At 39.7% G+C, this 24,054-nt stretch overlaps 2 protein-coding genes across 2 annotated transcripts; one reads left to right on the top strand and one right to left on the bottom strand.

Annotated features, from left to right (window-relative positions):
• Positions 1-6,057: 6,057 nt before the first annotated feature.
• dlx1a (distal-less homeobox 1a) lies at positions 6,058-8,471 on the top strand (the record flags this gene model as incomplete). The annotated part of the gene is given in 3 exon segments (XM_084544102.1): positions 6,058-6,372; positions 6,652-6,843; positions 7,139-8,471. Coding segments are annotated over 3 exon segments (759 nt in total). The 3' UTR covers positions 7,391-8,471.
• Positions 8,472-13,703: 5,232 nt separating this feature from the next.
• On the bottom strand, positions 13,704-15,584 carry dlx2a (distal-less homeobox 2a; the record flags this gene model as incomplete). Its single annotated transcript, XM_084545302.1, has 3 exons — positions 14,774-15,584; positions 14,172-14,356; positions 13,704-14,030 (listed from the first exon to the last, which is right to left on the bottom strand). Exons 1-3 carry the CDS (start codon positions 15,090-15,092, stop codon positions 13,704-13,706), a joined length of 831 nt encoding a protein of 276 aa, XP_084401428.1. The 5' UTR covers positions 15,093-15,584.
• Positions 15,585-24,054: the final 8,470 nt, after the last annotated feature.

Genomic DNA, 24,054 nt, shown 5'->3' with positions numbered 1-24,054 from the left:
ACACCCACTGTGAGGGGAAAAAGTAATGCATATCTCACTATCTCGTCTGTCTCCCATCGAGATGAAATTGAAATTTTAATGCATTTCGGAGTTTTTCCCCTCGAATGGAGACGCTGATAGACACGGCGGATGTCATATTTACAGTAGGTTTAATGCACTCCACAATACTGCCATCTCCAAGTTCCCCCGAACAAAACACGCTCTTGTACATAAAGGAAAGGCAAAGAACAAAATTATTCCTCAAGCTTTCTATCAAGCTTCTGCATTCATGGCAAAGTCTAAAGGGCATGTCAGTCCTCCTGCCTCTGAGAGAGGTAATTATCCTTTTCCTGTCAGGGAACAACAAATGATAGCCAACTATGGGGGTGCATTTTCAGGAGCTGAAATTTGTCAATAGGAAGGAGAAGGAGGTTTAATTTTCTGGCAGCTGCATATCTACTTTTATATATATATTTTTTTTTTCCCCAGTGGTCATTTGTTGGTTCTTTTCTGTTCACATGAGCTTGCACGGTGTAGTGCTGTTTGTTTATGTCTGTGAGCTTCTGAGGGTGTATTTATGTGCCCTGCATTAACATACCTATTTATAGTCCTACACTTTCTTACAGTCATCTTTTTTTTTTTTTCTGTTGTGACCATTTCACAGATTATATATTGTCCAAGTAATTTCCCTTTCAGCATCTGTGTTTTTTACCTTTCAGAGAAAGCAGTGAATGGAGGGAAAATTATCACAATTACTCATATAATTGAGCCGTCTTTGTAGCAAGTGCAGCTTCAGTAGCCCCTTTTTTCCATCAGCCAAAATGGTTTCATTATATGGGTTTTTCATATTCCCTGACACAGGGCTCTGCTGAGGGCCTGGCGCGTGGATGAGATGCAGGATGAACAGAGCGAATCATTAAGGTCACAGTAGGAATAATTATCCCAGCTATGGAAAGAGCATCTACAGCCTTTTTTCTCCCCCGGCACAAATGCAATGTCCACGGCTTTTAGTCACAAAGAACTTTGTTACAAATGGAGCTTCCACCTTCTACTTATACAAAGAAGAGAGGGGGAGAGCAAGACTTGTATCAACATGACAATTTTCCATCATTAAGACTAATGACAGGCACAGACTGTGGGGATCAAGGGGAGCACAAAAAAGAGAGGCGCATTCAGGTGTTGGCTGAGTGCTGACCTCCTTCCTGTCTTTGTTGGAGACTTAACTCTTAACAAAAACTAAAAAGGGTTTCAGACTAAAGGCGCTGTGGCAGCTGAACGTCAAGCAGCCTGGCTCTCCATGGGCAAATGACTTAATTGGCAAATTTGCATGTTTTCCATTTACGGGGAAATTAATTCAATAAGACCTACATGTAAAGATGTTTAATCAATCGTTGTTTTAGTGTTGGTGAAATAATTCCCAGCTTATAGCCACGTTACATTGATTTTATTCTCTCGCATCGCTGCACAAACTGAATTCATTTCTCACTTATCTGTAAAATTCATTAGTTAACACTTTGAGGATCTTCACTAAACAGGTGGGATACTGTATCAAGACTGAGGCGTCAGTGTGACACTAGTTCCTTTTACAGTTTAGCTGAATTAAGTAAAAGCCATATTTTTCCAAGTCCTTTCTCCCCAGCCTTCACTCAGGTAATTGGTCATTTTGCAGCCAATTTTGGGCAGGTTGGATGCTTGCTGCCATGGCCTGACCCCTGCTGCGGCTGTAATGGGGACAGCATTTCTACCAGTTCACTGGGGGCTTTTCCACACCGTGACCCCTGCTTTCTGAGGAAAGGGCCGCTCCGAACACTGAAATGGAAAAGGGAGTCGAAATGTGACTTTTTCAGCTTTAGCAATGAGCAGTCTCAAGCCAGTCGGCCAGTGCTTTCACTCTGGTTAATTATAATTCTTTTCATGCAAAGATAAAGTTTTTGCAGTTAGAAATTAAAGACTTTTTTTTATGAATGTTCTGGGCACAGAGGAAAACACAACTGTGCAAAAAAAATAATAATGGAAACTGAATTATTGCCGCTTCCTCTGGCTCTTGCTGTTGTCATAATGAATAATAGTTTTCTATCAATAAACCCTGTTTGCAGTCCTAAAAGCTTTCTGGTCAGTACATCCCAAAGTGTCGAGACGCAGCAGCTCCTGGATTGGTCAACACCTAAAAAACAGACAGAATAATCATTATTATCCTGCACACAACCTAAAAACATCAACACAGTTCCTTAGGTTTATTGTCTTATTGCCTAAGAGAACAAATTTAATTGAATTTTCCCGTTGAAACAACAGAAAATTCTTAATGTTGCTTTAGTTTTCTGATGCTTTTAAACTATTTATTATAACTAAATTAGAAGGACAAAAATATCTTTACTTTTTAATTACAAAATAAGCCCTTCCTTTCCTTCTCTTTTCTTTTTCTTATTATATTTTAATATTAGAAACCACAAATTGTGATACTACTTGCAGATAAGTGAATAAATAATAATAATACAAATCTGATTACACAGAAATGCGCTGCATCCAAATGATTTAAACACATGAAATCATTTTGAGGGAAACCAGCTGGAAGTAAATGTGCGTTCGATTGACCAAAAATAAATTTTCAGTTCTTCAGCGTATTATATCTAAACAATGAAATAAAAACTGAACACAATTTCATTTTCCCCCTGACTCCCTCCTGACCCTTGATGATAATACAATAAATTAACCAATGCAACGGCCTCCTCTCTCTGAGATACCACGATTCGTTTTTTTTTTTTTTGTTGTTTACACGTAACTCGGTAAACAAAATCAATTCGCATTTTGATGCCACATTGAACACGAAAATAGACATTGAATCGAGTTAATTGTAGTGCGTCTAGTTTGCGTTCATTGACGCTGCAAATTACAGGATGGCAGCGAGAAGCAAAGCCAGAGAAGAAGCAGAACAAAAGGCAATTTTCACTTGTTTGATCCGCAGCCTTTTTTTTTTTTTTTTTTTTTTTTTAAAAAAAAACGAAAAACACGACCTTCGTGTAGTTTGACATTTCTGCTGGAAGTCAGTCGCTAAATTACATTTGGATTTGTGGCTGAGGTAGTACTAATGTCCATGATGGGCAGTTTGAGGAAGGATGAGCTCCCGTGTTCATTCTGATTTTCTGTATATTTGAAATAGCCATGCAGCAAAGGTAGTTTATGCACAGGAGACCAAGCAAAGGATGAAACAAGAGATTATTTATGCTTTATTTATTCATTTTTCCTTTAAGGTGAGATTAATTTGCCCGATTTTCATCACAATCATCAGAAATGCTCAGATTCCGAAAATTGCAGGAGCCGCAAGAAAACGCGTGGACGGGTCATGTGTGACATAAACAAGTGAATGCTGAAAAACACCGTTTAGTTTCCTTCAGAGGCGAGGGAAATGAAAACCCCCACATTTCCATGCACCTCTGGTGACAGTAATTAATCACCGCTCACATGCAGAGTCTGCAGGGTGCACAGATAGCTGAGCCTTCACACAGCATGGACACACAGTTTACCAACGCTCCGCGGTCGGGATAATATTTGGTGGCGGTTAAAATGTGGGTTGGTGTGGCAGCTGAGGAGGGCTTTCTATCACCGGACTGAAATGAAGTCTGTGACATCTTGGCCCGTTTTACCCCCCCTCCTCCCCCTCCTCCTCTTTCTGTCTCTCCACCTCTGCACTAACCCTCAGGTGAAGAGCAGCAGGTGTTAAAACACCCTCAGCCACAGAGCTACTCACTCCTAATGAGTCCTGCCTCCGCGCTCCATCCATGCATGGAGGACTTTATTTTTAGTGTGGCTAGTTAGAGCCCTGCTGGTGCCATGCTGCAGGAAGGACCGCTGTGGCCTGCGCGCTGCCCTCCTGCCAGCCTGCTCGGGAGTCAAATTATTAATGAAAGCGGTAATATTATCACACGTCCGCCTCATCCCTAATGACACCGAGGAAGGCTCGAGAAAGTCCCTCAAATAAATCTTTTAGCAAATCGACTCTTTCTTAATGAAATTAATTTGAGCCTCTTCTGCTCCAAATGACATTTACTTCTCCACAAAAAAAAAAAAAAAAACTATCATTATTATTGCTATTATTAGTGTACTCCGGGTATTATTTTGCATTTTTCTGCAAATTCTGCCCCTTTTCTGTTAATGGTTTTGCTCACAGCCGTCTGTAGATACTATAATCGTGGGAAAATAATGACAGTTATCAGTCGCACCCACCAAGTACCCATAAAAATCTGTCCTCTGTTCTGGAAGATGATAATTATTGGTTGTACTACCATTATCATTGTCGTTGTTGATAGAGGAAATCTTGAAGCATTTTTCGAAAGTAATTCCAGAGAAATCACTTCAAATTGGCCTATTTTAGGGGGACAAGGGACCAGCTTTCGTTATAGCCTAATATTTCACAGAAATCTTTAAATTCAGACATCTGCAGCCGCCTGGCACATTGTGGCACACGAGCCGTGATGCGAGCGCCTGCATTTTGATAACGCATTTTGCAACTTGCTAGCTCTGTTTTGAGTTCAATTATGTAATTACACTGATAATCACAGTGACGGAATTTAACTGCCTTTAATTTGTTATTCAGGTGGAGATGGAGGGACTGCGGATGGAGCAGCCAGGCTGCGTCTCCGCTCTGCACAGACACCAGAAGAGCTGCGGGCTGCAAATGAATCCTAATAAAATGAGGAGCTGCTGGATACTTTCTCCTTCTTTCGCCGTCCAGCGGAGGCTCTCTGACCCCGGATGCCGCGGATTTATCTGCTACTTTTCCATCACATGACTTTTTTTTTAAGTAAGTGGACAGACGTTACTTTTGGCTGCTGATTATATATAGATGTATATATAGATAATCTTTGCAAGGTTAAACTCTTGGAGCTTTTAGGTGTGGAGATCTAAATCTGCAGCTCGTGAAAAAAGAAAAAAAATGTCTCTAGGTTTGTCAGTCGTCAATTCAATTAAATCCGATGTCCATGGATAATTATTCTTGTTAGGCTGCGGGAGGCTGGCCGCTCCCCCCCATCCACGCTTAGATTCATAATAATCAAAGGTGGCGGCGTTTAACAAAACTGTGATCATTAATTGATTGCGACGTAAGGTGCGTAAAGTCGTTTGGAAAGCATTTAAACGCGATAAGAAAATAGATCTTTACGCGCGCATTGCCGGGTTTTAACCTAAAAGCCGGAATGGCAAAATGTAACCAGAAATAAATTTAAAGTTTTCCCAGGATTACGTTTAACATTATTATAAAACGGTCACTATTTAGCAGCTACTTTAAAGATTAAAAGCCTGTAGAGCACAAATAACCTATGCAGTTAATTAAAACCACTGAATTACTGCGATGATTTTCTATGTTCAGGTGTTATGAGACATCATTAGGCCTGTACCTGAACCATAAACCTCCTCACTTCACATCACAGCAAACTGTTTTACCGTCCCACTGCTGCCAGGTGTAAGTGAGACCTCAAGTCAACCTAAGTGTTAAATACATGACTAATTACACACCTACTTATGAAAATTGAACGCTAGTGTTATGCTAATACGCCTTCCTCCCGATGGAACATTAGGAGCTTTAATCAAAAAAGCTTTAATCAAAGTGGCCAGCCGACGGAGCAGCTCTTACGAGGATGGGAGCGTTATTTAACTTCATTAGGAGGATGCAAAACAGCAGCTTTTAATACTAATATCACGTCTACAAATAATAATAATATAATAATCATAATAATAATATGGTGAATCTTGACATGTCAAAAGGAAATCTGGGGTTTTGTGGTTTTCCTCGACTTTATCAGGTTCTTCGGACCCAGCCCCAGCGTCACCAATCGGCTTCCCTCTTGGAGAGAGTGGACCAATCAGCGACAGTCTTCGATGAATATTCATGAGTCCGAGATTCAAACCTTTGAGCGAGTTTGTCTTGGTCCACAGCATCATTCCTAGGACTTTTCACAGGCACAAACTGCATTTTCTTATGAATGGAAAGAGAAAAAATCAGTTCGGCTTAAATTGGGACCCATCCTTCACTGAGATCATAGAAGGAAAACAACAAAAGCGAGACAAGGGGAACCGCCAGAAGAGATGACAATGACTACGATTCCAGAAAGTCTTAATAGCCCTGCCTCAGGAAAAACCGTTTTCATGGAGTTTGGACCCCCGAGTCAACAAATGTCGCCTTCCTCCATGTCTCACGGACACTATCCCATGCACTGTTTACATTCTGCAGGTCATACACAGCACGACAGCTACAGCCCTGCCTCGTCGTTTCCCAGATCTTTGGGTTATCCATACGTAAACTCGGTCGGCAGCCATTCCACCAGTCCATATCTCAGTACAGTACAGACGTACCAAAACAGCTCGGGACTCACACAGACGCGGCTAGAGGATGCAGGTAAGTGTGCAACAGCATCTTTGCATCTAAAATATTACGTTTCTGTGTTGGCTTTCCACTAGTCATCGCTGCATGGAAAAGACGACCCAGATGTGGAATTAGGCTTGGTAATTATTTATTGCGTAACGCTATAAACAATGTATGCAATTAAGGGTAATTATACCTAAAGTACAGCCTGTAAAACTTGCGCCTGAGTATTCATTGCTGCGCTGCACTGTTGGCTACAGCTGCCTCTTCATTTTTTCCCCCTCCTCTGCTCTTTCCTGCATCTAGCAGCGCCAGAAACGGAGAAAAACACGGTGGTCGAAGGCGGAGAGGTGCGATTCAACGGCAAAGGGAAAAAGATTAGAAAACCAAGGACTATATATTCGAGTTTACAACTTCAAGCCCTGAACAGGAGGTTTCAGCAAACTCAATATTTGGCGTTACCGGAGAGAGCAGAGCTGGCAGCGTCGCTGGGTCTCACTCAGACACAGGCAAGTCAATGAACGACACAAATAGCTTCACTCTGCAGCAGCACCATAGCGCATTTTTACATTATATTTTAGTTTTCCCTGCAACATTTATTATTATTATTTTTATTTATTATTATTATTATTATTACTATTATTATTATTATTATTATTAGGGATGCTTCCCAATCAATAAAGCAAAGCTATGTGTATTCAAATTTTAATTATCCTATTTTAAAATAACGCGTAAAGTGTGCGTAATTCTTTCAAATTTGTCTCTTACACTTTCTGTTTTTTAATCCAATTTCTTTCTTTCCAGGTAAAAATTTGGTTTCAGAATAAACGGTCCAAATTCAAGAAGTTGATGAAGCAAGGAGGTGGCACTATTGACACCAACGCTTTAGCCACTGGCCGTGGACTTTCTAGCGGCTCTCCATCGGTGGCACCTGTCTGGAGCTCACCGACCACCGTGAAGACTTCAGTGGGCACAACCGGATCTTACATTCCCAGCTACACCTCATGGTATCCAACCACACACCAAGAGTCTATGCAACAGTCACAGCTCATGTGAACAGAGACCTCAGTATCAGGATAGTGAAAAGGCCCTTACAGCCGCTAAGCGCGGCGGCTCAGCATTGATAATGCACAACAACAATCCCGGAGTTTGCTGCCGCATCCTGCCAGCTGACACAGAGGCCTCCTCATATCGGATGACGGCAAGCAGAGAAGAAGAAGAAGACAGACAGAAAGAAAGAAAAGAAGAAGAAGGGAGCTGAGAGAATGAAAAGGCACACAATGCGCCCAAGGGCAACAAGTCCGTGACAGCGGAAATCGTAGACAAAAGGATCTTTTTTGGCTGCTGTTGATCACTTTTCTGTCAGTTTCTTCTTTTTTCTTTTTTCTTTTTTCTTTTTTTAAGTCATATTTGTGTGAACAATTCTGTTGTTGAGCTGTAGGCTTCATGTTTATTACACGTGTTTGTTTACACCGGTACCAAGGTGATGATGACCTAAAATCAATCTGCATCCATTTGACAGTTAAAGGCCAATTAGGCCGCAGCAGCGTTTCTTTAACCAAATAACAAATCCTAAATTCCACCGGTAACCATCAGGCCATTACAGCACATTCAACCACAGAGCATACTGTGCAAAAAGCCTCAAGTTGCTACTATGTTGTTTATATGTGTTTGTTATTTAAGTTAAATTATTCAGACTAGTTCTTCTGTTAAGGTCGGTCTGTGTTCATTTTGTAAGCGTGTTTGAAATAACAACACTGTGTTGTTAATGCTGCACTAACGCAAGCAAAGCTTTTCTATGCCGTGCCCCGATGTTATGTGAAAAATGTAAAAGGCCTGACGATTTGCTGCTTGAGAAAAAAAAAATATCCGGAGGGTGAGCAGCTCATTTGTCACTGTATTTTGTACATAATTTTCAGATTTGTTTTTGTGCTGTACTGGATACGCTGTGAAACAGGGTTTAGGCTTTGTGTATTCGTCGAAATGTGTTTAGTCAACATAGAAAATATTTAGTTTTGTATTGATCACTTTAATTTATTGATCTGTTTCTGAAGTTTATGTACATACTGTGCAAAGTTTCAAAAGCAGTAAAATATGATTTAAATTATGTCCAGAACGGTGTCTGATTCAAACCCCCCTCTTCCTCCTCCTCCTCCTCCACCTCCTCCACCCCCTCCTCCTCTTCGTCCACCCGACTTGAAAAGAAAGGCTTCAGCGTGGCGCAGGTTTAATGTGAGCTGACACAAAGCAGTATCATGTTGGCTATTGTAGCAGACACCATGTGAGTGCGTTTGTGTGAACTGGAAAAGGCTCCTCGTTTAGATTCATGGTCATGTTGAGCGTTTAGTCCGCGTGGGTTTGTGCTGCTGCTCGCTGCACGTTGCAGATGTTAGACATTAAAAATCTGGCACCCCCCAAAAATAGTCCGTTTTTACGCATTTCCACAAAAATGTCTTGGCATGTTCCAGATCAAGCCACGGGTTCAAAAAGTAAATTAATAATGATACAAAACAAAAAAAAAAAACCCAAAAAACAAAAACAAAAACATTAGGCTATAAAACGGAAGAAATCACACCGATCATTTATTCTGTGGTTTGCCCGCTTCTTCGTGGGGTGCCTCGCCTCATTCAACTGCATCACTTATTCCCTTTTTTCAGCTTTTCTTAAAGATAATCTCCTTTCTATTTGTCTTCTGTGATCCCCGTTTTCCGTGTTGAGAGGGATCAATTGTGCGCGTTAAGTGAATAATCGCGCAACAGGCAGGTGCAAAAAAAAAAAAAAAACTCTGGATGAACAAGCGGATCAGATGGAGATCAATGAAAGTGAAAAGTTCAAAGGCCTTGGTTCGCAAATGAAAAAAAAAAAGAGCCAATTTTCTTTAGCTAAATAATCGCCTATACATTTAGAAAATATGATTTTTGTTTTACGTTTATTTTTTATAAAGATACAGGCATATTTATTTTTATTTATTCATTTATTTATTTAAAAACCAATCATAATCGTAATGAAAAAGAATGGACAGGTGAATTCACCTGATCTTAAAAAAGGTGCTATAATACTGAACTGGAACTGAAATAATAATTAGAAGCAAGGAGAAAATTAAAAGAGCGACAAATGTCATGCAAATGTATTAAAGTGGTATTTATTTTATGTTTGTATGTGCCTGAGGGTGAAAAAAAAAAACAACAAAAAAGAAAGAAAAAATGGTAGAGGAAGAGCTGTACTTGCTCTCAGCTGTCACAGCGAATATACAAATGATTTATTGTATAATTTACTGCAGTTCTTGCGATCTGCACATCATCCTTTTAAAACAGTCTGAGGAGGAAAAATTATTATTAGTATTATTATTATCATTATTATTATTATATGAAGTAGGCCTACAGCTACACCATCACTCTTTCCAACAATAAGCATAAGGGATAGAGCTCTGTCCTCGTTTTCCTCCTTTTGTCACATCCTCTTCTTCAACCCTGTCTCCATTGTTATTTTAATACAAAAACTTGTAGAGTAGGCCCATGTATATTTTGATACCATTAAGAAAGGATCGCCGCGGTATAGCGAACATAAAAATCCGCCTGCCTAGCCCTAGAAAGGCGCAGCTGCACATCCAAGAGGGTCAGTGTTATTTCGTTGCATTCTCCCCTTGATTATACGAGCCGAGCCCATCAAACCCAGCATAATTACAGTAATTTCGCCCTTATTTATTCTAATGCAGTTTCCTATCTCTGAGGTAATTATGAGCAATTTTTTTTCGCACCGAGGATCTTTCTGCGCTGACAAAAGAGATAGTGCTCTGAAAGAAAATTTCTGCTGCAATAGGGAGAAAAAAAAAGCGAAATAGGTGAGCTGCCTTTTCTGTTCCTTTAGACTTAGGCTATGTATAAGACTGGCAAATTGCTTGCAGGTGTACATCACCGACTTGTCAATGCGAAGAGGCTTCAGAATTAGCAAAGCACAATGTAAGAGCAGCGAGCGCAGCGACTGGAGAACAACTTCTGTGTCTCCCTTTCCTTACATCTCCTCTGGATGCGAACAGATTTCTGAAAAATACGAGTTTCCCACTAAAGAAGCTCCTTACATACACTGCAGCAGCCTTTTTTTTTTTTTTTTAAATGTATTATTATTATTTTTTTCTGATATTACAAGATAAAATAAGGAACTAGTCTTTGAAATATATCATCAAAGAATCAGCAACATTCACCGATCTGAACAAATTAACTAATGCACTAGCAGGAAAGAAGTGGATGAATAAAAGAAGAATCAAGCCTGTTTCCTGTTTTTAATGATCCCAAATGCATTCAGTCGCTTTTAATCCTTTTTTTTTTTATTTGAAAAAAATGTAACATTTAGTACACACCTTTCAGAAATAGAAGAGCTTCCTCTGAGGATTTTCTGAAATCAGCATGGAGGTAGATGAGCAGCATCCTGCAGCACAGACACAAAACGAGCCGCTTAAATCCCACAAAATGCGTCCAATGTGCTGGTCTAAGCTATAGCAGCAGAGTTCAGAATATGACTGAAAATGTCTGCTTTATTTCCCCTCTTTATAGCTGATGGGGAAAAAAATGTAGATTATTAGCATAAATGTTTACTCCTCATTACGCTGATGACATTGTGCACTCGAGATCTTGGTAATCTTTGGGGGGAAATTATGAGTAATTTTTTAAAATTTAAAGCAGCAGTTACCATGCAATTCAGGCTAATTCTGCGTAGGCTCCACACGGATATAATTATCGTTGAGTCAAGATGTTAGGCTAAAAACTATGCATTGATATTCCCATTTATTATGTACATACAACTTTGACAATGTTGATGCTTGAAATAGCGGGAAATTGTCTTGTGTAAAAATTACACCCCATATTAGGACATCTAAAATTGCGAAGAATTATATAGTAATTGCAGGCTTTCAGTTTTGAAAGCCAGAATGCTCAAACCAGAGCAAATGTGGATGAAATTACAGATCAGGGTATAAATTAGGATAGGGGGTATGGCATTTACAAGTTGCCTGGAGAAATGCTGAAGTATAAACCACAGCAGCTTTTAGTGCGCAACTGAATCAAGCGTTTTTTAGGACGCAAACCATGAACTGAAATTATTCCCTATATATTCTGATTATTATTTCAAACAATTGTTCAGTGCAGATCTACCATGCTGCATTACACTTTCGGCGCAATAACAGTGTTGACAATTAATTTCAGTTACATTATTTAAAGGCAGGCGTATATGCATGTGTATATGTGCTGCTGGCTGCACGCCTACTGTTTGATACTGTCAGCCCCATGCAGGGGGGAGGCTCCATCATGCAGATATAGCAACCGCTGACAAGCTACAGTCCTAATTATGTACAAGGCACTTTATGGCCTGTGGTCGTGTCAAGGGAAGCGTGTGGTGGGACAGACAAGTGAATGAGAGCCGCAGTAAGTGATAGAAATTATTTACAAATAATATGAGCCACACATTTAGCTATCTGTTGGACTCAAAGTAGCTAAAATAAAATAAAATAAAACAAAATAAAATAAAATAAAATAGGGTTTCTTGGGTGCAGTAAATATAGTTATTGGCTGCGTGCCTGTGTTTTCCATGTAGCCCACAGGCCCTACATGGGCCGCATGAATAATGTGGGTCAATCTGCTCGTCTTCAAAGATCAGAGACTTTACTTGTGAGAGAGATTTCCATGATGTTGTAGCTCCAGGCTGTCTTGGACCCAGTTCCTGTCTCTTTTCCTCTTGTTAGGCAGAGTTCATAAAACGTCTGGAAAGCGGCTCTCTGACTCCACACAGTCTGAGGAGCCTGTGCTCATTCACATACCCACCCCATCGCCTCACATGCCAAGGCGTGTTGTTGTGTTCTCAGCTCGGCGTGCGCCTCCGGGGCCTCTCCCTCTGCCTGAGCCTGCCTGAGCCTCGGCTAGGCTAATCAACTGCTGACAGAGCCGGGTAAAATTAATTTAACCCGAGATAGGTCAGATATTATATCGTAGGGTTGCATGGGACAGATTCAAAGAGTTCAAGTCATTTCAGACATTTTACAACACATTGTTGGCTAAGAAATATAATTGAATCACTGCTAGCCTAAACGTTAGCTTAACGTCCAACCGTCCTAGCTAACTTACAGCTAGTTCTAACGGAGCTAATAACACGGTTTCTAAGCAACGCGAATAGCTGTTAGCTTGATATGCTAGGTTATTAATTTAGTCAGTGGCCACGGGTGTACGTTCTTCTGTCTAACTAAGGAGATTAAACGTTTCACAACTAAACTGGAAGTAATTGTAGTTTTAATAAACCGTACAAATACAGTTTTTAATTGTTCGTGGCAGCCGGTGGGCTAATATTCAGTAACGCTCGTGTACAGTTAGCTTAAAACATGCTCCTGAACAGTTAGCCTAAAACATTTTTAATATCAGCTAAGGTTAACTTGATGTGTTTTCATCTTTTGAAATAGAAGAACATTTGGAAAAAAAAATCACGTAGCACACACCAAGTATAAATTGTGTCTTGTTTGAAATTAAAACTCTAAATTTCTCCAAATAAAATGAGGTCAAATTAAATTAAAATACTCCTTTATTAGGCCCACTGGTAAATATTAGGCTAGGCTATCTAAGCTAAGACAAAACTCTCCCATATGTCCCAGAAAAAAATAAAAAATAAAAACGGATGCAAATGCACAGAAAACATTTTATTTAAATAACGTCTGGCCATATATGGAACACTAAAAATAAATAAGACAAAAATACAATTAAGTGTGATACAAGTAAATCGGAGGGTGGGACAATCAGTAGCTTACGGTGGTTAATTGATTTGCACCAATAGCCTAAAAAAAAGCGACATGGGCTATCAAAAAGCTGTGGTAAAATATGTACAGACGTGGATTCAGACACTTACCCCCCATTATATTCAAAACAACTACACGAGGAATGGATAAAGGTAAGCTGTTTTTTTTGTTTGTTTGTTTTTTTCATCGCACAACAAAATGAGGTCATATTGAAAAAGGCACGATACAGTTAACTTGTGCTACATTTGTGACAGGTTGTCCTGCGGTGAAGGTTTTATTTAGCAGGAATGGCAAAAAAGTGACGTCCGCGTAAAAGGCTTGCGCCCAGGCTGTGATTGCTTTGGGTAATAGTGGTTCATTCATCCCTCACATAAACAAAATAAATAAATACAAAAATAACTGTAGAAATCTGTGTCTACCATTTGCCAGGGTCCTGTCTGGCTCCTTTAACTTCTCCTAGATGCTTGTAAAGTTCACATGGCGCACACACGAGGTCTGTAAAATGAAGGTATTGGCATTTTTTTTCTATCACCAGTATTGTCCGATTTAAACCCGATGTTTTTTTTGTTGTTGTTGTTTTTAATTATTATTATTATTTCAGAATATCGTCCCAGCGCTTATGGCGGAGTTGTGGTGGTGCTGGACCAGAGGAGACTGCAGATGCGTCGTAGAGTTCGTGGTTGAGTACCAGGAGTAGTTTGCCAAAAACGACGAGGGCGCAGTCGTGTTGGGAGGGCTGCTGCTCTGAGGTAAACTAGAGCTGACACTGTTCATTCTTTGGGTCTGTGGAAAGTCCCAGGCAGTAGTTGGCGGAGACGTGCATGGGGGAGATTCACTGGAAGCAACGTGTTGATCTGGGGGGATTTCTCCACTTTTCCACAACTTCTTGAACTTGGAGCGTCGGTTTTGGAACCAGATTTTGACCTGGAAAAGAAACGTATATGAGCATAAAATTGATTAACCGATATTTTACGGCTCAATCCCATATTACTTTTAATTTACTTTCATATGAGACATAAAGTGCATATGTGACAGCGCATGAAGCCATGACTTAGATGTACCCACCTGTGTTTGCGTAAGGCCCAGCGAGGCTGCCAGCTCGGCCCGTTCTGGTAGAGCCAAATACTGCGTCTTCTGAAACCTCCGTTGAAGTGCAGCCAGCTGGAAGCTGGAGTAAATGGTTCGAGGTTTCCTGACCTTCTTTGGTTTTCCATTAACCATCCGGATTTCTGGCTCACTCTCTTCTTTCTCTGTGAAGACATACAAACGCCATTGACGTTATGCATGAAAGATTTTGCCATTTTTCAGTGTATTAGAACTGCAGGGCCCGCGACCCTTCACAGGACAAGCGGTTACAGAAGATGAATGAATGAATGAGAAGTGTAGGGTATCTTTGTAGTGCTGTCAGTTTATGTACACAAAATATGAAAATTAGTAATATTAATAATGCCCTGTAATGCCAGGGCTCATTACTAATAACAGAGAGTTGTGTTCAGAAATAATCAGTGAGCTTCTATATAAATTTGTCTTGTAATTTATGTCCAGATATAATGATCTTGTAAAATATTGTGTAATAAATTGTTAAATTTGCAGCCAAGAAATGTCATGCAAGGATTTCTGCAGACTAAAGTATAGAATTCCTACAAATGGTTTAGAAATGAGTTTACCTGTATCTGCTGGAGTCGGAGAGGAGTTGGAGCCGTAGGAGCTGTATGCACCGTAAGATGAGTTGAAGCCGAGGTCGTATGCCTTTGCGTTGTATGGCACAGAGTTTGTGGCGCTGCCGTGGTACTGGTAAGAGCCGAGCTGGCCAAACGGAGAGCCGGCGCAGTGGCCTGGCTGCTGGCTGTTGTAGTAGCTGCTGTCCGTCGCCGTGGATACTGGCAGAGTCGGCGACTCCTGCGATTTGTGCAAGCTGTGGTAGTTGCTAGAGGTAATCTGGTTCGAATGCATATCAGTATTTAAGTTCTCAAAAACCCCAGTCATCTTCGAGTTGGAGCGGAGCAGTGCCGTAACCTATGCGCAAAAATCGCAGAACTGCGAAACCGCAGGCTGAAAAAAACGACTCAAATCTTCGACTGATGACACCTTTTTTTCGCAAATCAAAACGCATCCCCGAGTAAACTGTGGCAAAATCAGCGGAAGGTGTGTCCTTCTCACAGTGGCCTGTGATTATCTGCTACGGTCGGCGGTGAGAGCGCATTTAAGAGAGAGGGAGAGGGAGAGCTACTGTGTCTGAGGCAACCAATGGGTAAGAGCTGCACATCTGACTACTCCCCACCGCATCCTCCCTCCATTATTTGTTCAGGTCTGTCTGTCCCGGTTTTCTGCCGAGTTTTCCATCAAAGCATCTTAAAAGAATCAGATAAAGATACTGTGACATACAGACAGGCCCAACAGGTCTGGTCCTCCTGCACATGGACCAAGTAGCCTATTTAATTTCAGCGTGCAACCAGCTTAAAGAAAAGAAAATATCCTCCACATATAGGTAACAAGTACTACACTTGTTACTACACTAGAAAAAGTAAGCGTTAAAGTGTTGCAACAAATTAGTGGCTTCGTCTGGATTTTATGATGCGATCTAGCACATATTTTTGCATATTTTAACCACATTTTGAAATTAAAAATTATTTCCAAAATTAAGCGAAAACAACTTGTCAGAAACAAACGCACACACATCTGCTGTGTGGGAATATTGGTGAAAGGGTTGTTAGAAAAATGATGATAAAAAAAAAGTCCAACACTGAAGGTGAAGATTTGGTCACTGCAGAAGATACAGCGCCCTCATGTGTTGAGTGTGTTGGTGTTTTCTTTTCAGTGTATTTGGTGAACAAAGGTCGACAAAACGAACCTTCTTCTGATCTAACTCACTTCACTACCGTCTCCATCTTCACACGTAGTCAAGAGTGTGAGTGTTAGACATTTCAGACTGTGATGCCTGTAGATCTCCCAGAAAAAGTGAAGTTCATGCAATGAAATGTGAGTTGGAGAGGTGTGGGCCTCGTTAGTGGTGGTGCCTTTCTTCATCGCCAGAAGATGGCAGCATAGTTCCGTTTATTAACACAACTTGAAGACATACTCAGTTTATTGTATTACTGCTGTATGTTCTGAGAAGGTTAACAACGAATTTTCAAGCTGCCTTTCCTTTGACCAGAGCATCACTGAGGGAACAGGGTTTGACAATGAAACTTTTACAATGAAATGCATGTCTACAGGTATAGATGGCACTTTTTAATTTGTCTATATTCTATATTTTTTTTTAAACAACACCCAAAGAGTTACAGACTACATTTACAATGCTGCCTTTTCAACTGTGCACACAGAGTTTGGACCATAAGCTCTTTGTCATAATATGTTTGGGGAAAACGTACATAGTATATGCACATACAATCAGTACGGGTTAACTGCTTTAAAAATTTGCTGAAGGAAGAAGGCTCCCTTTGAAAAATGCACAAATCATCACATTTTTCATAGGAGTCAGGAAGTGTTTCACAACCAGCATCAACATGTGCCCCAAGGGTCAAAAGGCTACTAAAGCAAAGAAGTATTGCACTTCCATAAAGTTAGGCGACTTGAAAAGACAAACAAAATCAAAGGCGCAGGTAGCGTTTGTCTCACTTTTAGTCTCTAGGTTCAATTAAGGGGATTCCCATAATTCTCTTATTCCCTGCTTATCTTTAACTCCACTTGTGTTAAAGTCCTCTTGCTCATTTTGTAGAAGAGACCTTTTGTTTCCAGCTGCAGACAAAAGTGATGCCCACAACATCATCAGAGGTTATTTTCAATATTCTGTCACATTGTCATCTGGAGTAGTACACCCCATCAAAATTAAACAAATTCCCTTGTGTAATATTGGATAAAATCATTCAACTTCCCTTTTATTTTTCCTATCCGAGGCAGCTACTATCTGATTCCTTTATTGCGCCTATTTGTCTTTAAGGGAATAATGTGTTTTTTCTGTAGCTGCTCAGCTACTCGAGTCCAGGAAGGATTCTATCAGCCCATTGTTTTTCTGAAATTCAAGCAGTCCTCTCCCACCATAGGCCAGTGTAGCTGCATGTCACCGCTCATTAGTAGAACAAAGTCTCTGCATTCAGACGCCCGTCACTGGGGCCAGAACGAGCAAACATTCTCCTGGCGGAGTTGTGTAGAAGATGAAAAAGACTGTTTCTCTAATTAATTATTCTCATAGTTAACAATGGCGGCCATGAAAGCAATTAACATCTAGTCTCTGCACAGCCTCTTGATAAATACAAGAAATTTGTGTAATTTTGCTTGGTTAAATTTTGTTTGACTGTCTTGGAAAAAAATCTCAATGTAATCAATGTAACGAAGAGGAAAATATACACTTCATAATGTCTATTGTAAGAAGTACAAAGTGCCACTGGAGAATAAGATAAGATAATCCTTAAATTTATCCCGCAATGGGGAAATTTACAGTGTTACAGCAGCATGTAGTATTAAGGACAGTATCGTCAGATTTTTCTGTTACCCTGAGAAGAAGACAGGCACACTCACTTGTGCATTAAAACTAAATATTCCTGTTTTTATGACATTGTCCAGTTAGTTGATTATTAATGTTCTGTTTTCCACTCTGTTGCAGAGCAGCTGGTATAATGGATCTTCCCAATGTTCAGTGACATGGAAACAATGTCAAATGATCGCACACAGATGTAAGCAATTTTTATCATCTGACCAAACTCACCATTTTTTACAGGAGCTTCTCTTTATCTGCCTTTAGCGCACAATCAAATAGTTGTTTACATACTGTATTTATTCACTTCATATTGTTACATCTCTCATTTCTAATTCGGAAACTGAAATATACACAGTAGACACTTTCGTCCTTGTCTGTTCTCATCAATAATTTACCTCTAACTTATTAAAATGCCCATTAATTATTCAAAGGCTTTTAAAACTTGGTTTCCAACATCAAGTACGTCTTTATCAGATTCAAATAAAACATATTTTGGTGTAGTTTAAAAAGAAATAACACTAAAATCTATCTGCTGAAGTATTTTATCAGAGCTGTGTGGGTGTGGTTTGATCAATTTTCTCTCCAAGTGATCAGGTATGGATCAATTCTGACATAAAATATTCAAATATGATCGCATCCCTCTTAATGAAACACAGACCTTTAATAGTTATTGAACCCAAGGGATCATTTTATTTTTGATCATAAAGGATTAAACATGCTTGTGATTACAGCTTGTGATGTAAATCCCTCATATCCTGAGCACTGGCTGTATTTACACTTAATGTGTTGGTCTTAATGACCATTCATTCATTTTGTGTTTCTTTGGTTATTTGACGCTGTGTGTAATATGTTTTATATTAGACGTTTTCTTAAGAGTATCGGGATGTGTAAGAAGGAAATGAATGTGTTGCATTTGGAAATTATTGAAAAAGACGATATGAGCTAAAAGCTATTTTTGTTTGTGTTTACAGTTTTACAGCTTGTTTTTTGCACTGCTGTGTGTAAAATAAAGGAGAGGAGAAAAAGACCTCGGGATGAAGCAGTATCCGTTTTTCTTTGTTCACCTCACCTGGCTGTTTATACGCGCTGGATAGCTAAATACGCATACGTTTAGTGAGGCCAGTACACTTAATGTGACAACCGAAACTAAATGGCCTTTGCATAGTTGTTCGCGGAGTTTGCTTTTCCTCTTCTGCAACAATATAAAACAACACAAAATCATAGTTTAGGCTCAGTATTACATTGCGTCTGAAACCTTGCATTGTTTCATACCATATGTACACTAACTATACAGTGAACACTACATTACAGCCTACACCGTTGTTTCAGCACAGGTTTTCCCTTTGTAACGACTGTGAGCAGAAAAATGCGTACTCATATAGTGGTGGTAACACTCGCTGATATTGACATTTTGTCTTGAGCAATCAAGTTGCACAAAACAGGAAGTCACGCTGAAAGATAACTACCCTGACATTTTAAGGAGTTATTGATCCTGAGCATCTGTTATCTGTTTTTTTATATATATATACATTACTGAAGCTCAAATGGCAAAGAACAGCTGAGATATTTTCAGTAATGGAAATGTTGGCAGAAGTGAGGGCTCAAAGGAACAATAGTAAGAATCAGTGTTGCCCCCTATGTCCACTCAGTGTCTCCTGTCTATTGATACCGACCATGGAATGTCCAAGAATGACAATACGTGCAACGAGAGGAGGAAAACTGTTCCCACCTGGAGCGGATGTTACACTCATTATTAACTCAAATTACTAATTGCTGATTATATCGGGACACAGTGGAAAATCTAATATCCCAAATAAACCAGACCCAAGGTTCATTACGCTGTGTTCTGTATAATCCATTATGTGCAGAACAATGAGCATGTTTTAATGATCTTTGCAGGACAGTTAACGACACTCTCAAGAAGCAGAGACTGCATTCACTAGATAAAGGTTTTACATCACAACACTCCGCATTCTTTGGAGATTTTAGGCGAAGATAGTTTTGCAAATTTGGTTTTCAGCATGACAGTCGTGTTCATTCTTGTTCTGAGCTCCTTGTGTGTGTGGCCAGATGGAAGAAGTTTACCTTCCTTGATTTGTGGATGCAACAGATTCTGAAAAATACTAACCAGGTTACGGTTGGTAACTGGAGGACCATATTTTAGTCGGGATAATGACAAAAACCCCTTGTAATGTTATCTGCTTTCGTTATTTTTCCCAAGCAAGATTGATTATAGTTTTCTACAGCCTTACCTCAAGCACATAATAGCATATATAGTGTTAAATGTTCAATTAAACATATGTTTTTATTGTTGTAATGATACTAAAGTACATTTTTATTTAGGTTAATTTATATAAACAGTACAATTACGTATATCGATATGAATTATCTAATTGTAGACTGTATTATAAACATACAACGTAGCTCAATTTGCACATTAGTAGCTATATTTATAAGTCTACTCATTCTTGTGCCTTTATTTTATACCATATTTCCAGTATAATCTGGTTTGTATTAGGTACCTATTAAAGGCACGATCACTTAAAATGTCATTATAATTTCTGCATGTAGAGCTGATGTAGAGCTTTGCCTTTTAAATGTACTTTTTAATATATGTTTCATGTAGTCTTTCAGTAAATTTGAAATATTGCACATTTGTGCAAACATACAGCGCATAACAATAAAAAATGTTATTTGTTTAATCACATCATAAGTACAGTAACATGGTGATGGTATGGTAAAACAGATGTTTTATATGCTATACTGTGGTGCCCTTGTTTGCATTGCATTGTTGTGTGAAATGCATGTCAGGTTTCTACTTAGTAGAGTGATTTGGATGTGGCCAGATTCTCTTAGTTGATCTCCTGCTGGGTCAGTTGGAGCATTCATCACCTTGGCAACTCAACCTTTTACCCAAGTTTTTCAACTTTGGCTTAAACGTTTAAATACCTTAGTGTATTGTTTTCTACAGGACTCTATTGTTCCCAAATGGTTTTAGGATCACAATGCAGAGTCAGCAAATAAAACCTCGTGCAGCGTCTGTTTACGTTCATCTCGTGTGCCTCTTACAGACATGGAAATGATCTACCAAGTGTTTCTTAACCTCTGTTTCAAAGGTTGAGCGCACACTCCGGACACAAGTTAAGTTGGAAACCTTAAGTGGGGTGTTCATGATTGAGCATGTGTTTCCTAAGTATTAGTCATGGTGGCTTTCCCCCTGAAGAGAAGTTATTTTTAACAACAAAGGCTTCAGTGACGATCACAGTCTGGCAGTAACAATTGGAAGGAAGTTTTCAGTTTTAAGCTCATAACGGATGCAAAGGTTAATGCTTCATACTGGGACGGTCTGTGTTAAAGTCTCTATTGTGTGTAAATTAGATGCACTCCACTGTATGGACTAGAAAGGGAACTGATTTATCCATTATTGATGCTGTATGAGTAAACACCTTGTGCATTTTTTCACATCCAAAGCACCTCTTGTTTCTGATTTCTTCAGGAAATTCCCAATATCTTTAAAAATGTGAGGCAGTACAAAGACTGCGTAGTTTATATCGTGATTGACATGACATAATGATAAAACAGCTCAGGGGTCAGTCATTTGCACTAAAGCAGAAATGATTTCTCATCTTGCAGGACTAACAAAGGAATTCCCTGTGTCATCTCCACGGCCTGGCTGAGAAAGAATTCAGAGAGGTCTGGAAGGTCCCGCTCCCTTCATTGTGGCACAGCCCCCACCCAGGACCCATAAATGGAAGCGGCCCTTTGTGCGAGGGGAGTGGAGCAGATTTACTGTGCATGGCCTCCATACAAAAGACCACACCACTGTCACAACAGGACCGGGATCAGCTGCTCCAACTTTCACACAGTATGATTTAACGCTGTGCTTTACACAGCCACTGATGCAGACACAACTTCTGTAATCACTCGGCATCCATGCGCCTCTGCGGTCAAATAGTGAGAGCTCTTCCCTGTCTGTGGATGAGGTCACAACCTAGATTATTTTACTTTTACTTACTCATCAGATTTCAGTTTCACCATGTCTCTCCAAGACAGCGATAGTTGTCTGGATTTCACCACATATCTGAAGCACATTCCCATAAAATTTAAAGTCAGATTTGACTGTCAGTTGTTTAAAATGAAGACTTTTCTTTTTGCTGATGCCTTTCATTAAATTAGATTGACATCAGTTGTTTTCCTTCATATTTTTCCCTGAAATTCTTCAGTTTTACCGCAGTTCTCTAGATTCAACTTTGAACTCCCCTTATCTCTATTCTCCCTCCTCCAAGTATTGAATTTTTCCTCATAGTCTGCTTCGGACCATATCATAGCAGATTCTGTGCCAGATTTGTGACCTTTTAACTCATAAAAACATTCAAGAACTATGTGGGCACAAAGTTGGATTAGAAACTAATTTCAGTGTTTAGAAAGTTGTCTTCATTTAAAGTAACAAGATCCTTTTACCATCTGTTTTCTTCAATGACTTGATTACTTGGCATACCAGCTGGCACACTAGCTGTACACTGTGGGCATGTTTTCTTGCCTCTCTGATAACGTCAAGGTTTGGTTTCCTGCAAGTGTCCCTGTTAAGTTGAATTAATTTTGAAACTCAAGTAGCTGGTTTCTCTGTCTCACCAGTGCGGTTAATTCTCCTTACACAACCCAACAGCATCAACAAATCCAACTAGCTCTGTTTTCACTCTCAACATCTCATCCAAAGATATAGTGAGGTGTCCAGCTTACCACACATACAGTACAAATTTGCTGTTTATATGGAACTTATGTTTTACAGAAGTCCTCCATTTAAATTGACAACATCCATCTGTTTACATTGCCTTGTAGTCCACGCTATGGTTTTATGCCTTGGCACACCAGCAAATTGCCTACGCCAGCTGTGCATTTTGGGCATGCTTCACTGCCTCTCTGAAAACTTTTGGATTTGGTTTCCTCCATCAGCCTCTGCTCAGTTGACTTCAGTACAATGAAACTTAAGCAGCTTGGCCTTCTGTCTCACCAGGACTTGAATTTAAGACATTCTCAAATCAATTTTTAGCATGAAGGTGGGAAATATAGGGAATCCATCTTTACTGGTAGCTTGGGAACTGCTTCTCTGAGCAAAATCTGTGTTCACAAATGATTTTTATGAATTTCCCTATTGAAGAGCTCAGAAGAGCTGAAATTACAAATCTTTGTTCAGACTTTTCTATGCGACAAATGTAGACATGTTCAACATATTGAACGGATATTATAAAGAACGAATTGTTGGATGCCATTGTAAATTACATTGTAAAACTGTTCAACGTTGTTATTGTCTTTAAAAAATTTAAATCAGGTTGAATACTTGCAATGTATTTATTCACCAGAGGGTGACTGGGATATTATGAACAGTAGCTTGGTCGTGTTTATTTTCTTTGGAAACAGATTATGTTCGATTAGTTCGATTGACTAGACTTAACTTTCCAAATGTTGTTTACTGAAAGAACATTAGTAAGATTACATTCCTTCTCATTTGAAGAATATCAGCTTGTTCCATCAGACAGGAGATTTAGAGTCCTGTGGCGATATGTAAATTTAAAGGAAAACTCTTCAGTATCTGCCTCGTAAGCAGGGATCAGTTCATCTATTTAGACTAAATACTGAAGTCAAAGCAGTGAAACCGTGAACAGCTGTTTATTTTAATATTTATTGTACAATATACAGTATTGTGTTTTGTTATTCATGTGAAACACCAGTTTACCTTCTTCTAAAGCTGTGGAATGTACCAGACAGCGTCTCTAACTCTCTAACGCACGAACGAAACTTAATATCTTTTCCAGTGATTTGACTGGGGGCCCACACAGACCCTCCTCAAGCAAGTGTCCGTTTTGTTTGTACAAAAGTGCAGCTAATCTGTGAAGAAAGACCTCATCACCTGCAGGGGTCCACCTGTTCGACCTGCACCACGTCTCTGGTTTCTCTCTTCCCCCTGACCTGAGACAATGCAGGGGCGGCCAGCTTCTCCTTCTACCTCAGCTCGAGTTACACAACCACCCAGGGCAACAGCAGGCATGAAAGTGCTGCCTCTTTGAGGTTAGGTGAACTCAGGTAAAGGCAGTTAGACACCTCCACACTCATGGGGAGACACAGACACCACTCCAAGCAAACAGTTAGCATAAATGGGTCTATTTGTTCTTTATTTTGCATGAATAATTAATTTTCTTTAATGTTGTAAAACTTTAAATTCTAGCTGGTTAATATTGACCTGTAGCAGATCCTGACTGTAGCTGTACCTACAAAATTGCTGACTATACTTCCCATCCCATTTATTAGATACAGAGTTACAAAGTTAAGAGTTAAAGATTAGACTTCTGTGGGACGTTCCGTGCTGCACCGATTACCTATCCTGTAGTCTCATCTCTATCTGCATTCACGTGCTACTACTGTATAGCATGTCATTAACTCTGTATCTCTCTGTCTCCCATCCCCCTCACCTTT

The sequence above is a fragment of the Chelon labrosus genome, assembly GCF_963514085.1.
Source record: "Chelon labrosus genome assembly, chromosome: 5".
NCBI lineage: Eukaryota > Metazoa > Chordata > Actinopteri > Mugiliformes > Mugilidae > Chelon > Chelon labrosus.
Note: the sequence above shows the minus strand (reverse complement) of the source record. Positions and strands in the feature narration are given on the sequence as shown.